Raw genomic sequence first — 26,607 nt, forward strand, 5'->3', positions numbered from 1 at the left:
ATGTTTTATAAAATTTCATTTTAAATTTTTTAACAAACTAAGTAGTCAACAGGCTAGTTTCTCTAATAAAGATAATATACTTGAATACTAATTATTAGTATTTTGAGTCCACAAAACAACCGGCTCTGCTCCATGCATACTGCATCAACAAAAGTGTATAAATCTATCACTCTATTAATCTAGACACGGAGTCAATATTGATTGATTTGTTATTTATTTGTTATTTAGATTCCAAGAAAAACAGAACTGGCAAAACCCTGATGTGTGCAATCTGTAAACAACCAATTATATAAATAAAAAAAACAGATTTATAGATAGAAACATACAAGCATATATTGAGGATAGCGATAGAGATAAATTAATCACAGTATGTAAAAGTTTATATAAGTTTGGCATTCATTTTGGAAATCAAAAAGAAATTGAAATTGAAATTTATATGATTTTCGTGTTTTCACAGTTTTTTGGTTGAACCATATCATGAGCACATGCATCAGCAGCTTAAAACAAAGACCAGTATCAGGATAGATATGTTTCACATGCAAGTAGCATTTACTAGCATAGTAATAAGATTTACAATAGTTAACACTACATCTGCTCTTCTTAGGTTAGCTCTCATTGTGCTTTCAAGTGATGTCAGTTCGTAGTTTGCGGCCTAATTGTCTAGCATGTAACCTCGTCTAACGTCATCCATAACGACGCATTCATGTGGCACTTCCTGGTGTAGACCATAAATCAAACACCACTTGAAAGCATGGCTGATGGCTTGTGTAATTCTTAGGGCAGATTCACACAGTGATTCATTGACTGGAATGAGACGCATGACCCACAACAAGCAGGGCTAATTTAAGGCATCCCTGCATGGTGTATATTGGTAGTGCAGGAGCACAGTCAGAGGTCGGGGCTGAACATGAAGTCCAGAGCTTGTCTCTCTGCTGCAGCCACATTTGGATGCCAGAGGTCCACACTCAGAATGACTCGGGGTCCAGCATCTGGAGGTCCTTCAAAAATAGAAACAGATGCAGTTATTGGTTATAATGCAATAGCTGTTGGGAAGAACAACAATAAATGGAATCACTTAAAAATAGAGATTATGCATTGCGTTACATTTTTATTTTTTGTGCTTGGTTTAATAATGAGAATTAGAGTAGAATGAATGTTATAAGCATTTGTTTCCTATTACATTTTATGTGTTACAAAATCTCTTGTGTTGACTTAACTGAAATTCCATTTTATAAATGAATAAATGGCATTATTTCACCCAGAAATATAATATATGGTCACAAATTACAATAAAATTATTTTTTCAAATTTGTTTGTAATTCACCAACCCTTGTGGGAGACAGTGTGAAGGAACGAGTCATCAACCAGGAGGCAGTGTCCCTCTGACCAGCACTGAGGCTCCCCTCCAACCACCAGCTCACACGAGGGTGGAGTCTGCAGACCTACAAAAGTGATTTCTGTTTTTAAACTTTGGAAACAAAAATATTGTGTTATCCCTCAGCTAAGTAGGCACTGCACTCTATTCCTGTCTGTGTTTAAAGGATTATAGCCAGACGGATCACTACACAAAATAGACTATGGGAAAATGAACCTCAACCCTGACCCACAAAGTACTACATTATGCAGTGGGTTATCAGGTCATTATCTTTTCTTTTTTTTTGGTGTAGTAAAGTCTGACATTAATATTATATTAGTTGAAGTGGTCATATAATGTGATAATTTTCCGGTTCATATTGTTGAGTTTCATGTAAGCTGTGCAGAGTGCATTGCAGCAAATTCCAGTATTCTGTGTGAAGTAAAAGTATGATTCAGTAGATTTTGATTTCAGGGTCAAGGACTGGTCTTAAGATGCAGATCAATGCTGATGAGAACTACGATGAGTGTAACTCTTTTACTCACCAAGATGACAACGTAGGCGTGTATTGGTGGGTCCATATGAGCTCCCCAACGTTGCTCCGGGTCCCAGCAGCCAAAATCCAGCAGATCCAAGTGAGTTGCTGCTTATAAAAGTACGTAGAGAGAGAAGTGTCCGGTAGGTGCAGGGGCAGGAGCGACAGTTTCCTGCCACAGAGACACCTGCAGTGTACAAAGGAAACACTGCCTGGCCCTTAAACAGACAGTAAGAACACAATTCACACAAGACTCAGATGAGACACAAACATTAGAATTAACAGCATCAATCAATGTACCCTTACTATATCAGAACTTCAAAGCACTTTGGCTGTGCAGTTATGGAACAAACTGGTGGAGACCACAGTGTTCAGTGTTTTTACATTTTATGTATGTTGAGGTTTTAAATTAAAGGGGACCATTGGCGTAATTTAGTAACTTAGAAACTTTATTTTAACACAAATTTGAATAACATTTAAAACGTTTTTATTCCATAGATTGATTCTATAGGTAAAAACAAGCTTTGTAGTATTGTAAAGTGCAAAGAAACTAAAGCTCTGCAACAGAAATATCAGGATATTCAAATTAATGTTGGCATAGAAATTGAATTTAATCAATTGTAACATAAGAAACCACACAATGCTACTGTTGGATTCAGCTGTAGCATTGTGCCAGTTTCTTTCACACAGTACGTTGCACAACCAATATTTTTATATTCTTAATATTTCTATTTCATACAAAGCATGCTTGCTCTGCCCCTGACTCATTGTGGGCTGGAACGATTTTATTGTGTACCTTTGGTCCAAGATAGGTCCAGCCTAATTTTGGGTCAATGCCTCGCTGGTAAACAGCTTTGAATTCAGCCAAGATTACAGAGTAGTTGGCCTCTAAGACCTCAATGTCATGCCGATGAGCATCCCGTGGGAAGAAAGGAACACTTGGGACATCTGGCAAGAAGAAGAGATGAGGCTTCTGTATAGCAGAGTGATCATTCAGCCTGACCTATGGGAAGAAAAATGAGAAATCACTGATCTGTTCTTGACATTGTTTCCTTCCACTATCATTTGGAGGAACAATTTTTTCAGTTGAACTATTTTTTCAGACCAAATCAGGTTTTAGGATGATTACTTTTATGCAGTTATGTATGCTTTGAAAACAAACCGACCACAATGCAATTCACTGTAGTACATTAATGAACAACTCATATACACAAGATTTACTTCACATAGGAAGCACGAGCTTATGGCTTGCATTGAAAAAACTTGTACCTGCTCACGGAGGCCCTTATGAATGCGGCCCATGCCCACCCAACTGTAGCGCTTGGCATACTCTTGCAGCGCTGCGTACAGTTTCTTGGCTTCTGCAGATGCCTGGGCTGGGAACAAGGCATGACTCAGCACTGGAGTGAGGTAGCCCTGTCCCTGCTCCTCATCCTCCTCTGTTTCCATGGAAATAAATGGAGAAATTTGATCACTTCTCAACAGCTTGGATCGTGCACTACACTTTGTTCCAGCACAGCTACCGCCACGGGACATCATGGACCGCCTTGAGCCTGACTTGAGCTTTCCAGCGTGTGTGTGACCTGGGATTGGCAGGTCAGAGCCAATCCGATAACAGTGCCACAGAAAAAGTAGCAGTAGAGTCCACAGAAGGCCACTCAGCGAATGAACACCCAGCTCAACATATGGAGGCAAGGGCAGTGTGGTCATTGACCAGTGCATCATTTAAATCTGAAAGAGAAACAGAGTGAGATTATGATAAACAATCTCAGATTATGAAGCATTTGCGTAAATTAAAAACTGAGTTTCTGCTGGTCTAATTCTGTAGGTGACTCCAGACTTTCTACACACCAAACTATTAGACTTAAGGGTGTTGTTTTTAATTAAGGGGATTTCTTCTGAACATACACAAAACAAAACAAAGTAGTGGCGTGACAAAGTACAGAAGGAGCGGCTCATATATGCCAACAAGCTTAAAGGGAATAATGCACTTTGCTGGACTCAAACACCCCAGTGTTCGTTATTTTCTTTACTTTATCCCCTTTCAGGGTCACAATGAAGTCTATCCCAGTGTGCGCTTGGAAAAAATGAGTGAAATATTTAGGACACGTTGCCATCCATCAAAGAGCCACTGACCCTTTAGTTTAGTTGCCTCTGAGACTGACTTCATGATGTTATGTAAGTCCTGATCACGGACCCATTCCTCTCTGAGGAAACTAGCTGTGGATATAGCAAAAGATTTCTCAGCAGGTAATATTCTGAAATCATACTGATGCTTTCCATCTACAGTTTTCAACCTGGGCTACTAATTCTGAGAACGTCTGTTTCTCCCTTTTAATTATCTGATTTTTTGTGTTTTTCTAGTAACCACTTATGAAAGGACGGTCTTTGTTGCTTATCTACTTATAGTTTTGTCTATCAGCCTCAACTTGTATCTAATTATGATGATGCATTATGAACAGACAACTCATTGTAATGGACTATATAATGCTCTCTTTCCTATTAGTTGAAAAAATGTGTCTCCATTCTCTTACTTTCCACTCTTGTTGCTGTTGACATTAATACAATTTGTCACTTATATAAATATTGACTTTTGGGAGAATACATTTAATTTTAGATGATGATAGTGTTAAAATCAGTTTACATAACAAATAACATAACATGGGTAGTATATCTCTTCAAATGTAAAGTGTAAAAATAATTCATAGAGCCCCGTGACACAGACATGTATTTGTCTGTGTCACCAGTGCCAAAGTGGACCAAATGTTGTATTTGGGTTGTATATAAATCACATTTCTGCCACAACTGTGATTTTATGACTGGCAGTAAAAAGGCAGAAGATAACAGAGCAAGCCAAGTTCTGTCCTGTGTCTGGAAAATGTATTTACACCCCATTAAAGATAGCCTACTGTGTGTGCGTGTATGTGCGTGTTTGTGCGTGCGTGCGTGTGTGCGCGTGCGTGCTTGTGAAATATACAGTCAGACAGATCTTTTTCTTTTTTTTTTTTTACTGTTTCCCAAACATGAGTGCATGCGGGCGTGCATGCGCACGCGTGCGGGTGTGTTTTGGGTGGGAGGGCTCTTTCCTAATAGGCTTATTTCAACGGATTCGTTTCGTAGTTCAATCAATTACATGCTAAGTAATGATACTGCCCACTGGAAATACCTATTAGGCTACAGCACGGTTACGCATCATTAAGGTGTTCCATAAATTGTGGAATTGTGGTCATTTTTATTACAGTCGCTTCAGCGTTCATTTTGTTTTTGCTCTGCACCAGCCCCAACAGCTCAGCTGGCTCATGTTCCATGTACCGCACACATCCACCCATTACAGGAAACCACGGCACAAAAATGTTCGCCATGCATACCATATGGCACATGCAGGCCTGTAAATGAGCAAACATACACTGCGTGCCGCATCTCACATCTCTGTCTGATTACCTTGATACACCGTGCAGCGTTGTTTCGGACACACTTCAGCACCGCGCTGGTGGACAGCTCCTCCAGCGCCCACAGACAAAATGTGGATATCTCCCGCGCGCCGCCGCAGTTACCGCGTGCGGCCGCTAGGGCGCACCTGAAGCTTCAACACAAATGCCCTCACATCATAGCCGAATGCGTCAACCACACGGCAACCAGCTAGGGCATCTCACCAGCACATACCCCGCCGTGTTCTCGGGGCCTAAAGCAACAGGATACAGTCCGAGTAACAGAACACAGGACGCAGCCTGGGAGATAAAGGTAAGCGGCAGACACCTTTCAACGTCGCTGAGACGGTTGTCGGTCTCACTGTAGTGATGACTGATGCCAAATATCGTCCTCCGCACAAAGAGGGCCGGGGGAGGTGCGAGTGATGCTGCCTCGTAGAGCCCCATCATTTTGTCACACACCAGGCTGTTAATTTCACCGAGGAAACGCCTCGAAGAAGTCCTTTTGACACATTACCACATTAACAGGTTGATAATAGAACAACGTTTAGAGTCTACCTGCGGAGACGGTCGCCTCGTTTGGTGAATTTTAGAATAGCGCATTTTCGGGCATGTTGTTGCAGGTTTGGGTGAGAAATTGCAGGGGGGTAAAACCTGAACGTTTAACCTTATACCGTGTGCGATGTGTACCTGCTCCCCTTTCCTAGACCTGTAAAAAAAAATGTCATGTCTGTATGGTAGAAGCTAGAGGGGTATCTTCCAGATTGATTGAGCTAAGCTTTTACAGTATCACATCGCAATGATCCTCTAATCCGAGTCATTGTGGCCTGTGTGATGTAAACATATGCTCAGTACCTGAATTAGGATGGGATTTTAAATGATATGACAAATAATGTGTTGTTCATTATCACTCCAGCCAACATGGGCTATGTGTGTGCAACCTGCAGTAATTGTAAGATACTAATAAGCAATTACATTACAGGGCACAGTAATTGTTTCATTTATGTGATCACCTAACAGTTTGCTAATCAATCTGTTCACTTTAACCTCCTCAGGTCATTCAGTTTCATCCAAAGCCATGGGGTTCACACGCCTTGCTGTGATGCTGTCTGTCACCATGATCCACCTAGTTTCAGGTAACCGTATGAGTGTGTGTGTTTGTGTCCTCTAATGCCTGCATATTTGTTGTCCCACCACAATCACGGACTAATGTAGAGTGTTTTGTATTTATCTCTTGAAAAACAACAGCTTGCTTGCCATGTCCTGCCAACTCTGCTTGTATTTATACATAATAACACAAAGAATAATTAGTCCTGGCTATTTCAGGTATGAGCTTTATGACTCCTGAGCCTGATACACCACCCACATCAACCCCGGACTCTTACCCTCTGGGTGACCTGATCCATGCTGCCCTGCAGAGTAAGGAGTACTTAGGAGATGCTTCTGCAGGCACAGGTACACTAACACAGGCCTTTACGGCTTAGCTAATTAAACTACAGTACAATGTTGGTGATTACATTAAAGTGAACCTTTGGACTCGGCAGGTACTACCACCAACCCAACGCAGGCTGTGCCCGGGCTTGGGCAGACTGAGGCAACAGCGACAGTCATATCACCAGGGCTGCTCACCACAGCTTTAAGTTCCTCTTCTGCTGCCAGTCAGACAGGATCAAGGAATACCATGTCCTCGCTGCCCGTAGAGGAGGAAACAACCACCACTCTGATCACCACAACCACCATAACCACAATGCACATGCCAGGTACTTGCATGCCCCCACCTGGCTTCCTTTGAGTCTCTGTTGTTTATTGGTGTGATTGCTGTATTGAAATTATAGTTCAGATAAAGAAATATGGAAAAAGCTTGAACAAATAATTCAGAATTTCCCCTGCGGCATTAGAGGTGCTCAGTTTTTGGTGACGCTGGCACTGACAACTAATTCATACTAAATAACTTTGGTTCCCATCGCTACTTCAGTCATTTCTCTTATCTGCCTCGCTCTGAAGACAGAGTGACAAGGAGATCTTGACAGACAAGGTAACGTGAAACATGCTGTCATAAAATATTCATGGTAAAACATCAACAGGTTACTGTACAGTGTGAGTTACTTGTAAAGAAAAACATGAACATGTACTTTATATATTTTTTAGAAAATTACAACACTATTTCATAACCAGTCTTTAATGTTTAAAGTCTAGGCTAGCTATGGAGTCAACATAGCTACCTGCTATATTAATGCAGCCATTTACCATTTACCTGCTAATAATGTGTCAGTGACCTTCTGTCACATATTCAGTATCAGTTAATTTCAGATTGTTAGGTTATTGCTAATGTTTGAACATATATGTTTGCTAACAATATGAGTTGAGAACAGTCTAAAGAAAACACATTTTTCATTCATGCTTCTGGTCTTATTTCTGCAAAAATAATGTGCTCCTCGTATCTCTACATTTCAGGATTCATGCTTTATACTTTAGAGTGTATACACTGAATGGTGATGAAGAAGTGCACTCCTGCTTTCCTGTTTGAAGTAGTCAGTGTATGGAGATAAAAAGAAACAGAATATTTGGATGCCATTTTATGCTATTTTGAAACCAGTGAGATATGAAACATACAAGAGGGCAAAAAGTTTGTACATGCGGTGTGTCTATTGCCGTGCAACACATTTACTGTTAGTGTCCTTTACACTGTCACATGAAAAGTTTGGTATCCCGAAAATTCTTGAGAATAAAGTCTAAATATATGTTTTGTCTTTTAGATACAATTACAACAAACAAATCCATCTAATTAAACACTAATATAGCCACTGTTATGGTCCTAATATCATATGAAGAGAAGTATTAATTTGACAAATCAGCCAGTCAACAATGACATTGTGACCAGAATACTAATAGGGAGTGGTGAAGAACAGAATAGCACCTTGTATGAATGATTGTCAGAAATAGACTTAAGTGAAACAACGTTAGGCTGGTGTTCCTGTGCATCTCTCACTGCAGCTGAATGAGAGCTGTTACTCATTCTGGTCATGAAATAAAAGAAACCATTACAGGAGCAAATATGATTGAGGGGGTAGGAGGTGGGTCAGTTGTCATTTAACCCGCTATAAAACACCCTCCAAGTTGCAAGGAAATTTTATGTTCACACAAGCGTACATTCAGTTTTTGGAAACAGACTTATTTTGCTTTTTTGCCGAGTTAGATGAGAAGATTGATACCGCTGTGTTCTCTGTGTAGTAAATATGAAGCCAGCAACTGGTTAACTTAGCTTAGCCCAAAGACTGGAAACAGGGGGAAACAGCTAGCCGGGCTATGTCCAGGGGTAATAAAAAGCTCACTAATTAACATGTTATACCTTGTTTGTTTCATCTGTACAAGAAACAAAGAGTAAAATAAACAAATAATAGTTTTATGCACTATTTTTAAGCCTTGATATAACTTAAACAGGTGAGTTATATAAAGATTCTCCCCCGTGCAGTTGTCATGAAAGGGAGTTTAGCTATAGAGACCGAACTGTTTTTCGAACCATTATTTCTGTTGTGAAGTTGGGCATTGGGTCACCATTGGAGATTGAGTCACTTCTGTAGTCAGCCTCAAGTGGCCGTTGGATAAACTCACGTTTTTTGCCACTTCCAGTGTTGGCCTCATTTGCCAGGCACGGAGATTGCCGCTTGCCTGGAACCAATTAGCGGGCACCCAGAAGGCATACCAGGAAATTTACCGGCCCCAACTGAGAAATATTCCAGCACACAACCCCCCAGAGTACAGAGTATTAAATAAACAAGATGATCTGTTAATAAGTAAGCTTTAGAGTTCCTGCTACCTTTGGACAGAGCTAGACGAGCTGTTTTCCACTGTCTCCAGGTCTCAAGTTTCCAGCTGCATAATGTATTTACCATAAAGAAATAAGAATAATGTCAAGAAAGTTAATAAGCTTATTTTCTAAAATGTTAAACTATTGCTTTATCTTTCTTCAAAACTTTTTAAACTCTGAAATGCTCAATATGTGCGGTGAACACAACTTATTATATGTGGTCTTCTATGAAATAATTATGTGACAACACACAAGTGTATCTGCTAAACTCAATCCTGTCTGCATTTACAATTGCAGGGAGGTGCTTCTTTTAAGTGGCCAGATTTTTCATTTACTCCTACCTGTCTGCGTGCTCAACACTATCAACTTGATTACTTTATGGCACTTTTTTAAAAATCTACCATATAAGTGAAAAGTATTTCCCCTTATTGATGCTCCTAGCTAATACTTTTTTGAGCTGTTGACTGTTAAATGGACCATCAATGGACTGTAAAGCCTTTTCCTCTCCAGATGCCATTTGTATTACAAGTGGTGGTCAATAATTTGATTCTGCCAGTTTTGGTCAGACATGCAGTCAAAAATTTTTTTAATATGGAGCAGTCCAACACTTCACTACTTCACCCAAGGCAGCACTTCAGCCAGTACTCACTGGTAACAGTTACCAATTTAATTGGTGTACTCGGACTGACAACTGCATATTGCCACTTAGTGACGATAAGCCAGGTTGTTATTATCAGGCTCATATTTTATTCCGCTGCCCCACAAGCACAAAGAGGAGGCAGAAATGTGATGCTCCTTCCTTGTCTGAGATATATGTACAATATACTTACTGTAGTTGCTTTATTGGTTATTGTGACAATAAATATACTAAGGATAAACCTCACGCTAATATATTATTATATTTGTGATGGAAAACACTGAAAAAGATAAACCACTCGTACTCAAAGAAGATTTCAGGAGATCTTGACTTACACATTGGAATTTATTGAGGCTCTGCAGAGGAGAATAAGATCAGCAATACAAGCACAGTGCAATGCCAACCCAATTCTGAAGGATCCCTCCCTTGCACTACTTCTATGTGGAGAGACAGCCAGTCTGACCTTGTGTGATAACTCTAATTTCATCCTACAGGGAACGTGTGGTACAGCTCAACCCTTATCACTGCAACTGCTGTGGCGTTGTTGTAAACAAGGCTCCTAGAGACCCATAATACTTAACTGACTCTAGCCACTACTGGACCCTGCCTGCCGTTATAACCTATGACCTTTCAGGCCATAGGCAATTCACATACAGCAGATACTTCTGTTATCCCAGTGCGCCATCTGTTCACAATATATATATATTATATTTTAGACAAATATGTGAACATTCTTTGACCAAATCATAATTTCAATGTTTTTTCAGATTATCTGAGCTACTCCACAATCTTTCCATGAAGTAGAAGAAGTAGCTGAAGTGCCCCCCCGTGATACATATACCCCTAATTAATCACTGGTGTAGAGTTTTGCTCTTGTACACAACATCCATTGTTAGGGACTGGCTCCCAATACACAACAGTACCAATATAAAGACAGCAGGCAAGACCAGTCTAAGGCGAAGTGATCCAGCCAACTCATTTTGCATGCACATGACCCCCGCATTCAAACATTCAGGCTGTTAATCTGTACAGAGAAATGTGTCTGAAAATAGGTTGAAATGAGTCTAGCTGGTCATGCATTTTAAAACAAAAAAAACAGTCCAACAAAAACATTTCTTACCAACAATGCACAAATGTCCAGCAGTTGTTACTTTGGAGTAAAGGATGCTATAACATTTGTTGCATACAACTTCATAAAACTATAGACAACTTTAAGTGGGATTTTCCTGGAGCTCAGTGATGTTTCCTTTCATCCATTTGATATTTTGATGAGTTGCACTGTAGGAGGTGTGTCACATCTAGCAGTGCACGGCTATTATGATGTCAAGGATGACTATGATTTGCATCTTTCCCCACTGACCTACTTGAAAGACGTGAACAGCACAGGACCATTCTGTGTTTTGTGCTTTTTATTACATAGAGAGATGCACACCCAAAAATCACAAAAACACTTCTATGCATGTTATTATTGTCTGTTTTTATACATTCCTCAAACAGTAAATGAGTTTATATGCACACCAGAAATACAGATAAATTGATTATAGTAATAATGGCAGCCAAGCAGAGTCTGAACTGTATAGTTATAACTCTTGTAAGTATTCCAGCATCCATATAATTGTTTAAATTCCAGCAAAAGTACACATGCCTCAATTAATGCTAAACCTTGAATAAATTGTGAGCAACCAGCACCAAATATTGTGCTTGCTACTGTATGTGCTTCATCTAACATTTTGCTGATAACTAGGACTTCTCCCAGGTTTATGCAATGTAGATCATCAGGAGTGTAGGAGGCATCTTCGACATTCAGTGTACAATAAAAGACGTTGTAACTTTTCTTTCATCTTCACAACACTGAATGCTCTCAGCAGCAATCGCTCCCACTTATCCTTATCCAAAACAAAACTGGTTCCTGGGATTCAACAACATCATCTGCTCTTTTCTGTGCAATTTTGGTGCCTGAACAAATGTAGCCAAATGTAACCTTATACAACTTTAATAATCACCTAAAAACACCTGTGGCAACCAACAAAAGAGATCATTATTATTATGTATTAATCCCTTCTAATGCCATCTCATTTCCCACTGTACCAATAGTGCACGTTCTTTCTTTCTTTCTTTATTTGGCTATGTTACCATCCCGCAAGGCCACTGGGCTACATGAATGTTGACTGGCCTTTGCACGGTGCACCTTGATTCCAAAAATCCTTTGACAGGGTGTGAAAGTATCATCAAAAAAGCAATCTATGATCTCTCATCACTCAGAAACTGCCAAGAAGCCCTTGAGCAAAGAAACTTAACTATATTAATGTGAGTTTGCTGTATGTTTGTTAAATGTTACCTGTATAAAGTGAATTAAAAGGCATTAGATTTATTTCTAGACACACATTCTAAAGTTTTCTTCTCCTGCCCTTTCCCTATTTTCACAGTACAATGCAATGCGACCTTGTCAGCAATGGAGGATGTTGTTGAGTCACCAGATCCTGCATCAACATCTTCTTTTTCACCTCTTGAATGTACCTACAGCATTACTGTGTATGCAGGTTATGGAGTGGAAATTCAGGTAATGTACATTATCTCATATGAGTCCATAAACAACGTTTTTCAAAAGACATTTTTCCACTTTGAATTTGTCAGTTTTAATGTCTTCTTTGAGCTGAGGCTGTGCTTTAAGTATACTCTAATTGCTGACAAGAGTATTGGCACAGTATAAAAATTAGAATATTTTTTTGAAAGAAAGCATAGCTAATCTATGAGAAAATGTCTGCTAATGACAGAAACCTAACCTTTAGAAACCTAATTAGATCTTGTATTTCATGTGATCTCAGATATCTGGCAAATTAGATACACATTTTGAAACATACTCGAGCCTGCGTGATACAATTTCAGTCTAATAAATAGTGGCTAAGTCGGTGGTGTATGTTGAGACTGTAAACCATTTATAATTAGCTGCATGTTTAGAAAATGCAGCAGTAATCACATGGGAGTACACTGTAATTCTAATAGTAACAATGTTACTATGTTAGAGCAGCAGTGTGATCAATCAGCTACACACCATTAACTTTTAGCTAACGAGGCTCAAGTGGAATGTTTGAGCTATTTATGTTTTTCATTTGTTCATCTTAAAGGAGCAGCATTTGCATAGAAAGATCCTAAAACTGTGCAGTGTGCCATGAGTTAGATAAGGCTGTAGATCAGTAATTTAATTTATTAATCAGTTTATTTATTAAAGACAGCTGCCAGAACAGGTTGCATGTCATTGTTTCTTCTTTCCTCCCCTTAGGTGAGGAAGGTGAACCTTTCTAAGAAAGAGTCCCTGACGATCATGGGGTATGGAGGTTTGGTACCAGAGCTCTTAGCCAACGAGACCCTGATGAGAGAGGGTCAGGTGATCCGCAGTACAACCAATCAGGTGTACATACACTATCGCAGTCTCCGGCAGAACAACCATGGCGTGTTCAGCCTCCATTATCAAGGTAAATTAACCCTTCAGGTCTCATAAAATAAGTAGAAATACCAGGACTTTTATTTGTACCTTGGATTTATTTTCTTGTTTAACAGTGAGATAATTAATTCAGTGATTGATGTTTGCTATGTGGCTAGGATGACAACCTTTATACCTTCATATTTAAAAGCGTGCAAGCGTGGTAGATTTGGTTCCAATAGAAATTGTCAAGAAACGGACCACAGTTCTGCACATTCTTCAGTCTGTATCCCTAACCTTCGCAAAACAACTTTGAGCTCTACACTGTGGAGAAATAGAATACAAATGAATAACAACATTAATTAGGAATCAAGAAAGCAACAGAGAGAGGTTTTGGTGATTAGACTTCAGTAGAATCTCCATAAAATGAGGACCCATGGTGATAGATGATGCCTGTGTTGGTGGAGAGAAAGAGACAGCCTGTGGAAGATGACACCTGCTCAGCCAAATCACCTGTGACAATCTGCTGATCATGGCGGTGATGTGGGAGATGAAGGGAAAGCCAGAACGACAGCGTCACAAAGATTTATCCATCAATTAACCTCCAGCTGATTGTTTCATAGAATGTGAAGGTGATGTGAAGGTCAGAAATAGTGGCACAAGAAAATTGCGAACAAGAAGAGTGCTGGAAATTTATGATAATTCAGAAAATAACCTGTAACCTCAACTTTTGATCCTCCATTTTACAAAATAATTAAATTTCCTTCCTGTTTCATCAACAGCCTTTCTACTGTCCTGCCCGTTTCCTCTGTCTCCCGAGGGCGGCGGAGTGACAGTGACAGACATCCATCCAGGAGGTCAGGCGCACTTCCACTGTGATCCAGGTTTCCAGGTTCGCGGCCATGAGGTGGCTACTTGTGTCAACACAACACAACCACACTGGAGCACTCCTGAGCCACAATGTGTCGGTCAGTCAGCTGATTTAGATTTGAATTAAATGTTACAATACTGGCTAGTCTTTGGAAACTCATGTGTTGTTATTTTTCTCAGCTGTGTCTTGTGGAGGGTGGATTCGTAATGCAACAGTGGGCCGGATACTGTCTCCACCCCCTCCATCTGTCAGCAACCACAGTAATGGAAATAACCTTAGCTGCCACTGGTTAATAGAAGCCAAAGAGGGACACAGACTCCACCTGCACTTTGAGAGGATTGCACTGGATGAGGATGATGATAAGTAAGTTTATGTTTCCACTGGTTTGTGTGTCACAGAATCTGTTTTGGGTTTTAGGACTGCAGAGAGTACATTAGTTGGTTTAAAACTTTGTAGAATGCACATATCATCACCAGTGCTCTGTTTGGTGACAAATACGGTTTACAGTCAGATCAGAGCAGCCTTCCCTATAACTCACTTAATATTGTTTTATTTGTTTTTATTGTTTATTAAAGTGTACTAAGCTAGTTTAAAATGCCACATCCCTAAAGCTACTGGATTCAGGATTGACAAGCAATAGACAAAAAATTTTTTTTTTTAACCATAAGCTATCCCGATATCCTACCCTTTATTCCCAGTATGCTTCTTTCTCTGTTACCCATGATGCAAATAGCTTACCATCGGACGTCTGTGTGTTTTGTTCCTCTCAGGTTAATTGTGCGCAGTGGAAACAGTTCCCTGTCTTCACCGCTCTTTGACTCAGACCTGGATGATGTCCCAGAGCGTGGGTTGCTGAGTGAGAGCTCCACACTGTACCTGGAGCTCACAGCTGATTCTTCCTCCATCCCTCTGCTTCTGGCCTTGCGATACGAGGGTGAGCAGAGAGGCTTCAGATACTCAGCCTGCATCCTCTTCCTTACATGACGTCTTTGCCTTATTCAGCGAAACACAAAGGCAGCGGCGGAGCTGTACATCCTTCTAACCTCATTACTGTATAATATTCAATAGCTGGGTCAGCATTCTGCCTGAAAATAAGTTAGATATGATTCATTATAGAATTGCTAGAAACCAACAATTATAAGAATTCAAAAGCCTTGGAGGTGAGTGGTTACAGGTTATTTTAATAAAAAAAAAAATCTCCAAAGTTGATCTTTCTAATCTTAATAAATTATAGATCTTTTTTATATGTGTTACATATTATATATGAAGTAGGAAGGGAGCTGAATGGACTACAGCTCCCCTGAAAACCAAGAGTTTCTTCTCACTAGTTTGTTTTTATAAAGGAGCATAATGAGCCACATAAGACCTTACAGTGTGCCCACGCCTCAGTGGGATTTATTTTAGGCTTTGGAGATGCTCACTGCTTAAGCTTTTAGCGTTTTACACCTGGGCTTTATCTAGCCAAGAGGAGATTCTGGGTCATCCCAAGTGAAAAGCTACACTCCCTCCTCAATTAAATGTGTATGGTTGCTTAATGTTGTCAAGCAGGACAACAACTACTAGAATACAAAAACAAAATCCAGAGAATGGGGAAACACTTTTATATATACACGTGCACTCACTGCGTCTAATTTCTTTTTCTGTCTTCTTTTAGCTTTCGACGATGAACACTGCTGGGAGCCATACATGCCCCATGGAAATTTCAGCAGTAGTGACATCACATATCAGCTGGGCACCACAGTTACCTTCACCTGCTCTCCAGGCTTTGTCATGGAACAGGGCTCTGGGACGATTGAGTGTGTTGACCCCAGCAATCCCCACTGGAATGACAGTGAGCCTGTGTGCAAAGGTACGTTTCAGGATAGAGCTTCTTTGTCAACCTTCATGCTAGCAATGAATAATTTAGCAGCAACAAGGAACTTTCATTTATTGCTGATTCTGGCAGAAGCAGTAGCGTTTCCACCGCCTCATTTTATTATTTCAAGGGGAATCCGACCAAATCTGACCTGTTGGCAGGCTAGGTTAAGAACAATAGCCAGTCTTCTCGCTGATGGTCTTGTGTCATATAGAATCATCAATATCAAATTGAGACTGTTTCATAACCAGTTAAAAACACTTTGTTGGAGGTTTAAGTAAAGCGAAATCTACTCTTAACTTAGAGATTTGTAATATTTTGCATGAAGTGTAATAAGTAATTCCTGAATATTCAATCTGAACTGTGTTGAGACTTCAAGTGTCAAGATGTTGTAGCATGAAGACTACAGCCATGCTGGCTGCGCATCTGCTGAGCTTGCTGGCATGCTGTGAAAACTGAGAGACTGTGGCAGATATAAAACTGGCAGAGACTTTGCTCCGGGGCCAGGGACTGACTGAAAACACAGGTGCTATAGTTTCAACCAAGCATTAAAGACAGCCTGAAAGCCATATGCTGTGTGGTGTTTAGCTTACACACAGTAATGTATAGGGTGGTGGGTAGAAGGAGATCAGTAACTCGAGTGCGCTGCATGGCGAGGAGGTCGGAGCTTTCATGGATGTCTTGAGGATCCACGTATGAGTGGAGAGGCTGTCTTTCTCGAAACTGTTCGACTGCTTAAATGATGAGGGATCAGCAGGTGGTCGGGATCGCTTTTATCTGTGACTGGTAATATTTTATAGATCTCTCCCAAATGGCAAAAGCAAAGCTGGTTCCCAGTATTCGGTCCTGATGGTGTTATTCTGCTCACATTTGCCCACTATGTTTGTAGGATGTAACTGTTTTCATGCGCTGTTCCATCACGTTTCTGTGAACAATCCTGGATTCACTTTACAGCTGGACGCCTGTGTGTGTGTGTTTATGTGTGTGTATGTGTTTATGTGTGGGTGTTTCAGTTTAATAGGAGGTGCTCCTCCAAACAAAATCTAATTGAATGTGCTCTCAGAGGCAAAATTGTGGGTTTGCATGGCAACAGAAGTGCTGCATTTGGCTGGCTATCACTGCAGTTTGCACCCTAGAGTTGTCACCTCCCGGCTTACACACCTTCATAGCGGTTTATATTGGGGGTTTATTCTGCTAAGGCTACAAGATGCTGTGTTAAATGTGAAGTAATATGGTAAAAGTATCATTCTTTATATTCTTAAATTGATCCTATTCTATAATTGATCTGCCTAATAGCTGCAGAATGATAGACAAGCTACAAAAGAGCTAACTACCGTTTTTAAAGATGCCATGGAAACAAAAAGCACATCTCGATTCTTTAAGTGTCCACAAAAATCTTTATGACCTCTCCTTGATTATTTCACTGTCTTTATTTATTTTCTCTCCCTTCATTAACATATATTTCTTTCACCAGCTTTGTTTTCCAATTTCTCTTGTTATTTCACCACCCGTTTCATCACTCGCTCTGTCTTCCAATCCACGTCCTCACCTCGGTTTCTCTCCTCTGCTCTGTCAGCTCTGTGTGGAGGGGAGTTGACCGAGCCCTTGGGTACCATCCTGTCTCCTGATTGGCCCCAGAGCTACTCCAAGGGCCTCGACTGCGTTTGGCAGATCCATGGAAATGAGGAGAAGCGCATTGAATTGGATGTCCAGATGTGAGTATTGCTAATTTGAGTTGATGTTGTTCCAGAAAGGTATTTGTTGTTTGCAAAATCACTGCGCTCTGACTTACTATGTAATTAATTTCCCCTTAGAGTAATGGGGTCATCACTCATTTGATTGCCAAATGAATTGCAAAAATCTTAAAAGGTCCCTTCCAGACATTTATTATGACAAATATACAAATCTGTTTGGAAAAAAACATAAACAAGTATTACTTCCACATTATAACCCTTAAAAAGTAATCAACTCCTACCTAATTAAAAGTTACAGAAACTATGAATATGCAAATTTTGTTCATTCCTAAAGTTTTCCTGCTGCTTCACTGTAAAGTCAGTTCTCAGTGTATGTGCACTGGAGGCTTTTATACATCACACTGTAGAAGTTGCTTACTGGACCAGGACCAACTCTGCACATTCATCATTCTGCACAGTGAAGCTCAAACATCAACAACATATTTTTTACTTTAATAAGCAAACATTAGTTTAACCAGAATTCAGATGTCAGAATCAACTCATGCATCCACCACAGATCCAATCCAACTCATGTTATTCTCTTTTATTTTCCTCCAACGATGATAATATCATATTGCAGCTTTATATAATGTTCTGCCTCTCCTGCCTTTCCTCTCTGTGTTGTGTACTGACTGATAAAATGCCACTGCTCGTCTAAAAAAAACAGAAGTAAAATCAAATTTTTTATTCTCGTCTTCCCCTTTTAAAGTTTAAATATCCGCAACACTGATGTGCTGACCGTTTTCGACGGACGTGATCTCATGTCCCATGTGATCGGACAATACCTGGGTTCCAGGGAGCGTTTCCAGGTTGTGTCTGGGGGGTCAGAGGTCACCATTCAGTTTCAGAGTGATCCAGATGATTCCAGTTTCATCCTGAGTCAGGGATTCCTCATTCATTATCGTGGTAAGTACACTCCTTCAGTAACTGGTTTCATGGCTCAAAGTGTGAAAATCTGTAGGTCCGAGGTCTGTCACTACTGAAGAAAAGATCATGAACAATTCATTTTAATCTCATCTCATTTCTCTCTTTCCGTGGCGTGCAGAGGTTGAGCCCAACGACACCTGCCCTACCCTCCCTCAAATTGATTTTGGCTGGATCAGCTCGTCCCACTCCTCCCCTGTGAGAGGCAGTGTGCTGACCTATCAGTGCCAACCGGGATATGACATCAGTGGCTCCGACATCATCACCTGCCAGTGGGACCTCTCCTGGAGCAGCAGCCCACCTACATGTGTTAAAGGTAGCCAAGAAATGTGACCGTTGTATGCAAAGGTTAAAGGTTAAAGACGTTCTATGTATGTTTTTTGGTTTATTTTTTGTAAGAATGAAACAAACTAGATATACTATGTTAATTGTTGAGTTTTATAGATGTTGGGAGGATGTTTATGTTACCTTTGGACAGAGCCAAGCTGGCTGCTCCCCCTGTTTCTGTTTTTATGCTAGCCTTGCCACCTTTGTTGCATGTCGTTGCACATCTTCCTCGTTTTCTGCTATTTCTATACCATTGTTATCTAATGCAGGCATAAAGTACCCCATATATAATATACTATATTGCTATATAGCTGTAGCTTCATCATTATTGTACAGAACTGAGAGCTGTATTAATGTTTTATCCATGTTGCTCCTCTGATCTTTGTCTTTTATTTATTATTAACTATTTTAACGAAGTCCAATGGCAGGATCAGGTTAAATGCTGTCATATCTAGTGTCCCACTTTTCCCCTCACAGTCCAGCAGTGTCCTGATCCAGGAGAGGTGGTGAACGGAGCGCGCTCGGTGCGCCCTGAGGCAGGTTTTGCAGTTGGAACGGTCGTCCGTTTCTCTTGTAACCAGGGTTATCAACTGGAAGGTCCCAGCCAAATCTCCTGCCATGGGCGAGACACTGGCACACCAAAATGGAGTGACCGCAGTCCAAAATGTGTCTGTAAGTCTTGCACTCTGCTGCCTTGGCTATCTGTTTATGATTTTAACTACCATAATTAACTGCCAATTTATGACTGTCCTCCTCTGTGTGCTCTGAGCAGTGAAATATGACCCGTGCCCAAACCCTGGTGTCCCTGACAATGGTTACCAAACCTTGTACAAGCACAGCTATCAGGCAGGAGAAACTCTGCGTTTCTTCTGTTACGAGGGCTACGAACTTATTGGTGAGGTCATTATCAGCTGCGTTCCCGGCCATCCTTCTCAGTGGAACAGCCCACCACCCTTTTGCAAAGGTAAAGGTTTTCATGGTCTCCTATATACACTGCTCTGGACCTTAGCATTTGTTGATTAAGTTATTATGCCCCAGACTAGAGATCAACATAAAGATATAGTGTAGAGATGAAGGTGCATTTAGGACTTCCAGGTGTAATTTATAATCTTTTATTTCTCTTTCTCTTATCTTCATTTCACACAGTGGCATATGAGGAGCTTTTGGATGATCACAAATTAGAAGGTGGTTTATTTTCTCTTCTCCTATTTCCTATGTGTTTAAAGTGAGACATGATATTTAAAGGACCGGTGTATACAATTTAGTTGCATCCAGTGGTGAAGTTGCAGATTTCAACCCCTCTGAATGCAGCTCAGCCTCCAGAGTGTGTAGGAGAAACTATGGTGGCCAGAAAATACACAAATGGCCAGTGTTTGGTTTGTCCATTCTGGGCTACTGTAGAAACAGTGGCTCATTTTAGGTAACAAAAACACAATGATTCTTATAATCAGGTGATTAAACACTAATGAAAACATACCTGTGATTATTATATTCAATTTCTGTCAGTAGATCATCTGAAATGTTACACACTGGACCTTTAAAGCCGCTACATGAAGGATTTGAATACTTTGTCACTATTTCGTTATAAATGACGCTGTGATAGACGCTGGTACAAAAATAAACATGTCTTTTTGGTTTTTTTACACTTTATACAACAACAGTCAACAGTCTTAAACAATCACAAGATGTAAATGTGGTGTAAGTGCTAATTGGTGTACTAAAAATGTAGAGTTTCTTCAGATTTAACAGCCTATTTCTGTTGTGTTGACATGTTGGATTAATAAGAGAGAGAGAACGTTGTGAACAGAAAAACTAAAACCTTCTTTTTGTGATGACTTTTTGACTATTTCACAGTGTCCCAGTCCTTCGAGCCGTCCCATCAGATCCTGAGTGAGAACATTGCTTTGGCAATAATTCTGCCAATCATCCTGGTCATCCTCCTGATTGGAGGAATTTACATGTACTATACAAAGTAAGTACCAAAGTGACATTTAATCACACACACTCATCCATCTGTGCGAGTGTATGTGCCTTTATTCATGTTGTTGTATGTCGTTGTATTTTCTCTCTTACAGCATATGCAGACTAGAATGGAAGCCGCTCTTCTGGAAGTCTCTCTCTCACACACACTCCTACAGTCCCATTACAGTGGAGTCCGATTTCAACAACCCTCTTTATGAGGCGGGGGTGAGTATACGGCTAATACTTTTATATTTTGTCAATTTCCGAGTCTTGATGATTTTTTTACTGATTGATTTCTTACTTTGACCACAGGACACACGGGAGTATGAAGTATCCATTTAAAGGAGAAAATGTCTTGGTGAGAATAAAAACACCACAGAAGGATTACATTCTTTTGGGAAACAAATTTCCTTGGTATTATAAGGCCTCACTCCCCTTTTATGGTTCATTTTTAATTATCTCTCTGTTTTACCATCAGTGTATTTCTGGCTTATTAATTGTGGATCTGCTTTATTTTGATTTATTGCACTGATACGATGGTCTGCCAAATGTGGGTCCTACTTCACGGTCCAACTTTCTGTATCATTAGGACTGGTGCCTTATGAAGGGTAAGAAATTGACAGCAAAGAGAAAAATAACAGTGTGGGAGGCATTAGAACAGGAGAGGGGGGAAGGGTGAAGGGTTATGGATTTATTTATTACATAAAACGATTAAGAGGCCAAAACATTAGAGAACTTGGCAGTACTTTATTAGTAACTATCAAACGTTACAATCATGAGCATACAGCACACACTGAATGTTTTTATTTTATTTTATTTTTTACAGTGGCTCATGTTATATTTTACATTGTGATACAGTAAAAGGGAAGAATACTTAAATTTCTATCATGAGAAAAAGTTTGATATCAACAGTCTTTTTCTCTCTTCCTCACTTGGTCTCTCTCTCTCTCTGTAACACACACACACACACACACAAACACAAATTGAATGTAAATATCTGACTTAATATTGATTGAGGTTGATATATATATACTTAATTATATATATAATCCTCATATATACACTTATACAAGGTGGTGGGAGGTTATATATTTTCATTATATATGTAATGAAAATTCAGTGCCAAAATATAATGTTAAATAATTTAATGTCCCTAAGTGTTTCATCTGTTGTTGCAATGCTGTTTACAAAGACAGTGTTTATTTTATTCTTCGCTGTTTCTGGAGTGCACTGTCACCCAGTGTCACATGACATATAGGAAAAGGTGAGGACATGAATGTCATTATGCTTAGAGCATGCACTGATTGTAAATTATATTGCTTCTGCTCAATCTTGCCATTATCATTATAGTTATTGACAGTTATCATCGTTATCAGATTTGATGTTGTATGCACTATGTTGATGAAAAATTACAAACTTGGCTGCTTGCTGTGATGCATTATGTATTTATTTACAACTGATTGTTTGAACGGTGAATGTAGTTTCATTCACTGTGCCAAATGAAGGATCTTGGAGACTGTTGCTTTGTAGACTTAATTCTTCTCTTATCATCAGTAGCATTTCTTTGCTTCATATATGAATACACTCTTTTGAAGGCAGTAAATTATTTGCTGAACTGGAAATAAAGTCTCTGTTGAATGGTGTAAAACTTGTAGAAATTTGCTTTTATTTTTCCAAATACACAAAACATATACTGTATTGATATGGAATAGCACAATGGGAAAGTAATGCCGACGTTTTAGAGATCATTTCGAAGTTTTATGGCTTTTTCTTGATAGCTAACAAAATACAGATTGAGGGCCGTGTACACAGTTTCAACAACTCAGTAATCTGATTTGAAAATTACTATTTTATTTTAATTAGTGATGAGCCCCGATTTATATGTATTATTATTTACATAATGGTAATTTCTATTCGTATTGATTGCTTTAGTTTACTTTATTAAAGTTAAGTGTGAGCAAGCCATTAAAAAACAACATGACTTTTAAAATCCTTATTGATACTCTACTACTACTACTACTAATAATAATAATAATAATAATAATAGAGCTGTAATATCTCCTTTTAAATGTGGAGTTGTAGTCTGTACAGTGACAAAATAGAGGACAATGAACATGATTTTTGTAAATTGATAGCTTTAGTTTTGTCATTTTATTTTGAAAGTAGGTACCGGAAGTGCTAGCATGCTCTCATTATTGCATTGACGCTAGCCAATGAGTTAACTTTAATGGTGCAGTTCATCAGAGAAGAGTAGACTGAAGATCTTACTGATGTTATTTGCAATGAGTTGTACATATTAATATTGAAAACGATAATAATAATAACAAAAATAATAATAATAAGGAGCCAATTTAGATATTTAGATGTGTTGCAGTTCCTCATTATGACCACTGGAGGGCAGTGCATACTCTAAATACACAGATTCTAAACACATGAATAAACTCCACCTCGGATCAAGACAGACATGATAACACACTGACACTTCCTGTCAACCCTTGCAAAATAAAACACAAACAGCAGCGTTTTGAACATTATATCCACTGCCAATTGGTGGTGGACAGAAATGCATATTGCAGGGAGGTTTGTCACTGAATAATGTGGGTTTGTAACTGTTAGTGTAAAGTTTTAGCATCCTGTAACCTGCGCTACATAAACTGCAGTGTTTTTATGTGTTATGTTGGTGTCACAGCATCATCTGATGAAACATATGGGCCATGTTTAAAAACAGATATTAGTCGTATTACAGTACATCATGTGGTCCGTCACCTACGTACTGTTGCTAAGTAACACAAGGTGGCAGCACGTCACGTAGGAATGGTTTGTTAAGAAACGTAGAAGAAGAAAGCGGCGGAAGAAGACGAGCTAGTTAGTTTCGTTTCCGAGTGACCTACTTAGCTTCTCCGGTTAGCATCAGTAAACAATCTGTATCTCCAACAATGGGATCGCTCCTGCTCATGTCCGCAGTTTGCGTTTCTTTGCTGTCTAGTTTCTGATCGTTCCCCTAAGAAGCGACAGAAGGCTGAAGGAGGCTGCCGGCTCAACGCGTGGCTGCACACAGGCGCTGTTGTTAGCCGCTCTGATTTGGCCCCGCTGGCTGCCATTAAAATGAGTTGTCAAACGGTAGCTGCGCTGTGAATTCATCTGTTTCGTCTGGGCTCTTCACATTACCGGCTAGCTGACTGCCGCTTACACATTTAGCGGTCTTGGCTTATAGCTAGGTTCACTCTTAAAGCTCCCTTGGATGTTCAGTGTGGTAAGTTCAGTTTGTTTCAGCTAACTTAATGTTTGACTGTATTAGCCTGGTGAGTTAGCGTCCATCATCTGAACCACTCGCTGTGTGTCTGTGCTAACTTAACACACTGGAGATAAACAGCGGACCTCGGTGGTAACTACAGTGTGCTGTGCTCTAACATCTGTTACGGGACATGTAGCTGATGCAGCAGGACTTATTAACTTACATTAACATTACATGAGGACATTAGGACATTAGGGACCAGGGCTGTGCTGAGACAAAGCTTCCTGTCCCACTGAGATGATTTGGTAGCAAGCTGAAGCACTTTACACATAATTGTTAATTTCCTATCACTTATTTTGCAGTTTGGAAATAAAAATCATCATTATGGGTACGATCTAACCCTTGTGGGTGAAGAAATAGGTTTTATTAAGGTGGTTCTTTATGAAGTTGTTTAATAAATTCATCCAGATGTAACTGTGAAGACAAAAGGAGCTGCTCAAATTTTCCAATGTTCAAACCGGAGTTTCCCACCCATCTTTGTTTAGGATAAACAGAACCATAAGAACAAAGGAGATGTTGTGGTCTCTCTGTTTCTTTCTCCAGCCTTGTTCTCCGTACAGATTTTCTGAGTTTTGGTGGCGGTTAAAACAGCTGATTCATAATTATGGAGCTGTAGAAGCAGGAACTGGGTATAAGGAGTATTAACATACTGCATGTATGTAGGAATGCCCCGTGATTTAACTGCATTTATCCTATTTATAATTCACACAGTGGAGCACTCGCTCCCTTTTCCCAGTGTACCTCGCTGCGGCTTCTAGCAGTTTAAATATTTCATGCTGGGTGTGTTACCATATCTGCTGCATATGTCTTCGTCTATATAACAACAAGGGAGTACTACAGACTCAGAAATAGCCTGCTTTAGTGGCAAAGGCCATTATTCGTGGGAAGTTGAGACAATAGAGACTATCCACCATTAATGAATGATCATTCATCATTTCCAAACCTGTACTATAAAGAACCCGCCCTGTTCTTCTGTATTACAGCCAGGAAGTGACTCCTCAGCCCCATGTCTGCTGAGGCCTCAGTTAGCAGTGGTGATGCTGCTGACTCTGCCCAGTCTGCTGTTTCCCAGCCTGCCTTCCACAACACAGATGAGCTCAGAAATCGGGGTCTGCTGGGGAGCAAGTATGTCAAATTAAATGTGGGTGGCTCGCTCCATTACACAACTGTCCAGACATTAAGCAAGGAAGACAGTCTGCTGCGGAGCATATGCAACGGAGGAACAGAGGTGACCATAGACTCTGAAGGTGAGTGGATGTGTCTGTCTGGTGAGCACGAACCTTTTTACTGGATATTAACATGACACTTTGAGTACGGAGTATTTATATCAATTCTAAGCGACTAAATCTTCACTAAATAAAATGACTTAACAAATGACTCAAAACACATTTTCCTGCTGTCCCAGGTTGGGTAGTTTTAGATAGGTGTGGCCGACACTTTGGACTTGTTTTGAACTTCCTGCGAGATGGCTCGGTGCCACTTCCAGAGGACCACAAAGAACTGGATGAGGTTCTGAAGGAGGCCCAGTACTATCGGGTCCAGGGACTCGTCCAGCACTGCCTCAGTGCCATGCAGGTAATCATTTTTATTGAATTTGTGTGTCTAAAAACATAAACAAATTCAGATGTTGAGCATAAAATTCTTATATAATACTAGCACATAAAACGTATAATTTCCTCGTCCCTTCCAGCGTCTGTTTACTCAAAACATAGTCAGTTATTAGTTGTCTTTGTCAGTTAGTATGTAAAAACACATCTACTGGTTGTTTACTTTTCTCCATTTGATATCATAATATTAATACTTCCAGGTTTTAGCTATGTTCAGACTAAACAAGAAAAAACATCACTTTGGATCTTTGTGTCTTACGATGGATATTTCACATTTTTTTTAGATTAAATAAACAGATTTACTAATTGATTATTTTTATCCACTTAGTCGATTCATTGATACTTACAAAAATGTGTTGGTTGCAGATGTATTTTAATGTACTTTCTTTGTTTGCCTTCAGAAACAAAAGGATGTTTTTGAAACTGTGTGTCGCATCCCCATGATCACCTCAGCCAAAGAAGAACAGAAGATGATTGCTACTTGCAGAAAGGTAAATTACATTCCATCTCTTGTTCAATATTTTATTATTAGTTGTAGCTGTCCTCATCACATAATCAAGTGCATTTTATCTCAATCAAAAGGACCACTGACAAAATTGTCAGTATTTGTCAGTACTTCATTATTAGGTTAGCAGCTGTGAAATCCTAATTGTCCACTGTACTAGGGTACAGACTCTGTACAGAATTGGAAAAATAATATAATGTAAACCATGAAAATTGTAGTTAGCCAATTTTGTTTGAATTGTTAAGTATGTATAATCAATTTTATTCACAAAATATAACTCTAGATAGATAGATAGATAGATAGATAGATATTCCTTTATTTGTCCCACAATGGGGAAATTCCAAT

The 26,607-nt window shown here is 39.7% G+C and overlaps 3 protein-coding genes across 3 annotated transcripts in view; 2 read left to right on the forward strand and 1 right to left on the reverse strand.

The window, feature by feature from the left end:
• Positions 1-449: 449 nt before the first annotated feature.
• On the reverse strand, positions 450-3,611 carry asphd1 (aspartate beta-hydroxylase domain containing 1). Its single transcript, XM_035655446.1, has 5 exons — positions 3,159-3,611; positions 2,686-2,892; positions 1,900-2,107; positions 1,329-1,442; positions 450-998 (listed from the first exon to the last, which is right to left on the reverse strand). Exons 1-5 carry the CDS (start codon positions 3,609-3,611, stop codon positions 889-891), a joined length of 1,092 nt encoding a protein of 363 aa, XP_035511339.1. The 3' UTR covers positions 450-888.
• Positions 3,612-5,468: 1,857 nt separating this feature from the next.
• sez6l2 (seizure related 6 homolog (mouse)-like 2) lies at positions 5,469-22,492 on the forward strand. Its single transcript, XM_035654382.1, has 19 exons — positions 5,469-5,630; positions 6,373-6,453; positions 6,644-6,772; positions 6,862-7,077; positions 12,189-12,322; positions 13,043-13,235; positions 13,966-14,151; positions 14,234-14,417; positions 14,825-14,988; positions 15,709-15,903; positions 17,486-17,624; positions 18,352-18,548; positions 18,688-18,882; positions 19,371-19,565; positions 19,666-19,857; positions 20,040-20,078; positions 20,748-20,865; positions 20,969-21,080; positions 21,168-22,492. The coding sequence occupies exons 2-19, from the start codon at positions 6,396-6,398 to the stop codon at positions 21,195-21,197; spliced, it is 2,676 nt and encodes an 891-aa protein (XP_035510275.1). The 5' UTR covers positions 5,469-5,630; positions 6,373-6,395; the 3' UTR covers positions 21,198-22,492.
• Positions 22,493-23,703: 1,211 nt separating this feature from the next.
• Positions 23,704-26,607, forward strand: part of kctd13 (potassium channel tetramerization domain containing 13) — a 6,518-nt gene continuing 3,614 nt past the window's right edge. The window contains exons 1-4 of the mRNA XM_035655402.1: positions 23,704-24,108; positions 25,134-25,397; positions 25,556-25,725; positions 26,159-26,248. Of these exons, the coding sequence (XP_035511295.1) occupies positions 25,157-25,397; positions 25,556-25,725; positions 26,159-26,248 (501 nt within the window). The 5' untranslated portion in view covers positions 23,704-24,108; positions 25,134-25,156. The remainder of the gene's footprint in view (positions 24,109-25,133; positions 25,398-25,555; positions 25,726-26,158; positions 26,249-26,607) is intronic.

The sequence above is a fragment of the Morone saxatilis genome, unplaced genomic scaffold (genome assembly GCF_004916995.1).
Source record: "Morone saxatilis isolate NCDOM2014 unplaced genomic scaffold, NCSU_SB_2.0 Contig14, whole genome shotgun sequence".
Taxonomy (NCBI): domain Eukaryota; kingdom Metazoa; phylum Chordata; class Actinopteri; family Moronidae; genus Morone; species Morone saxatilis.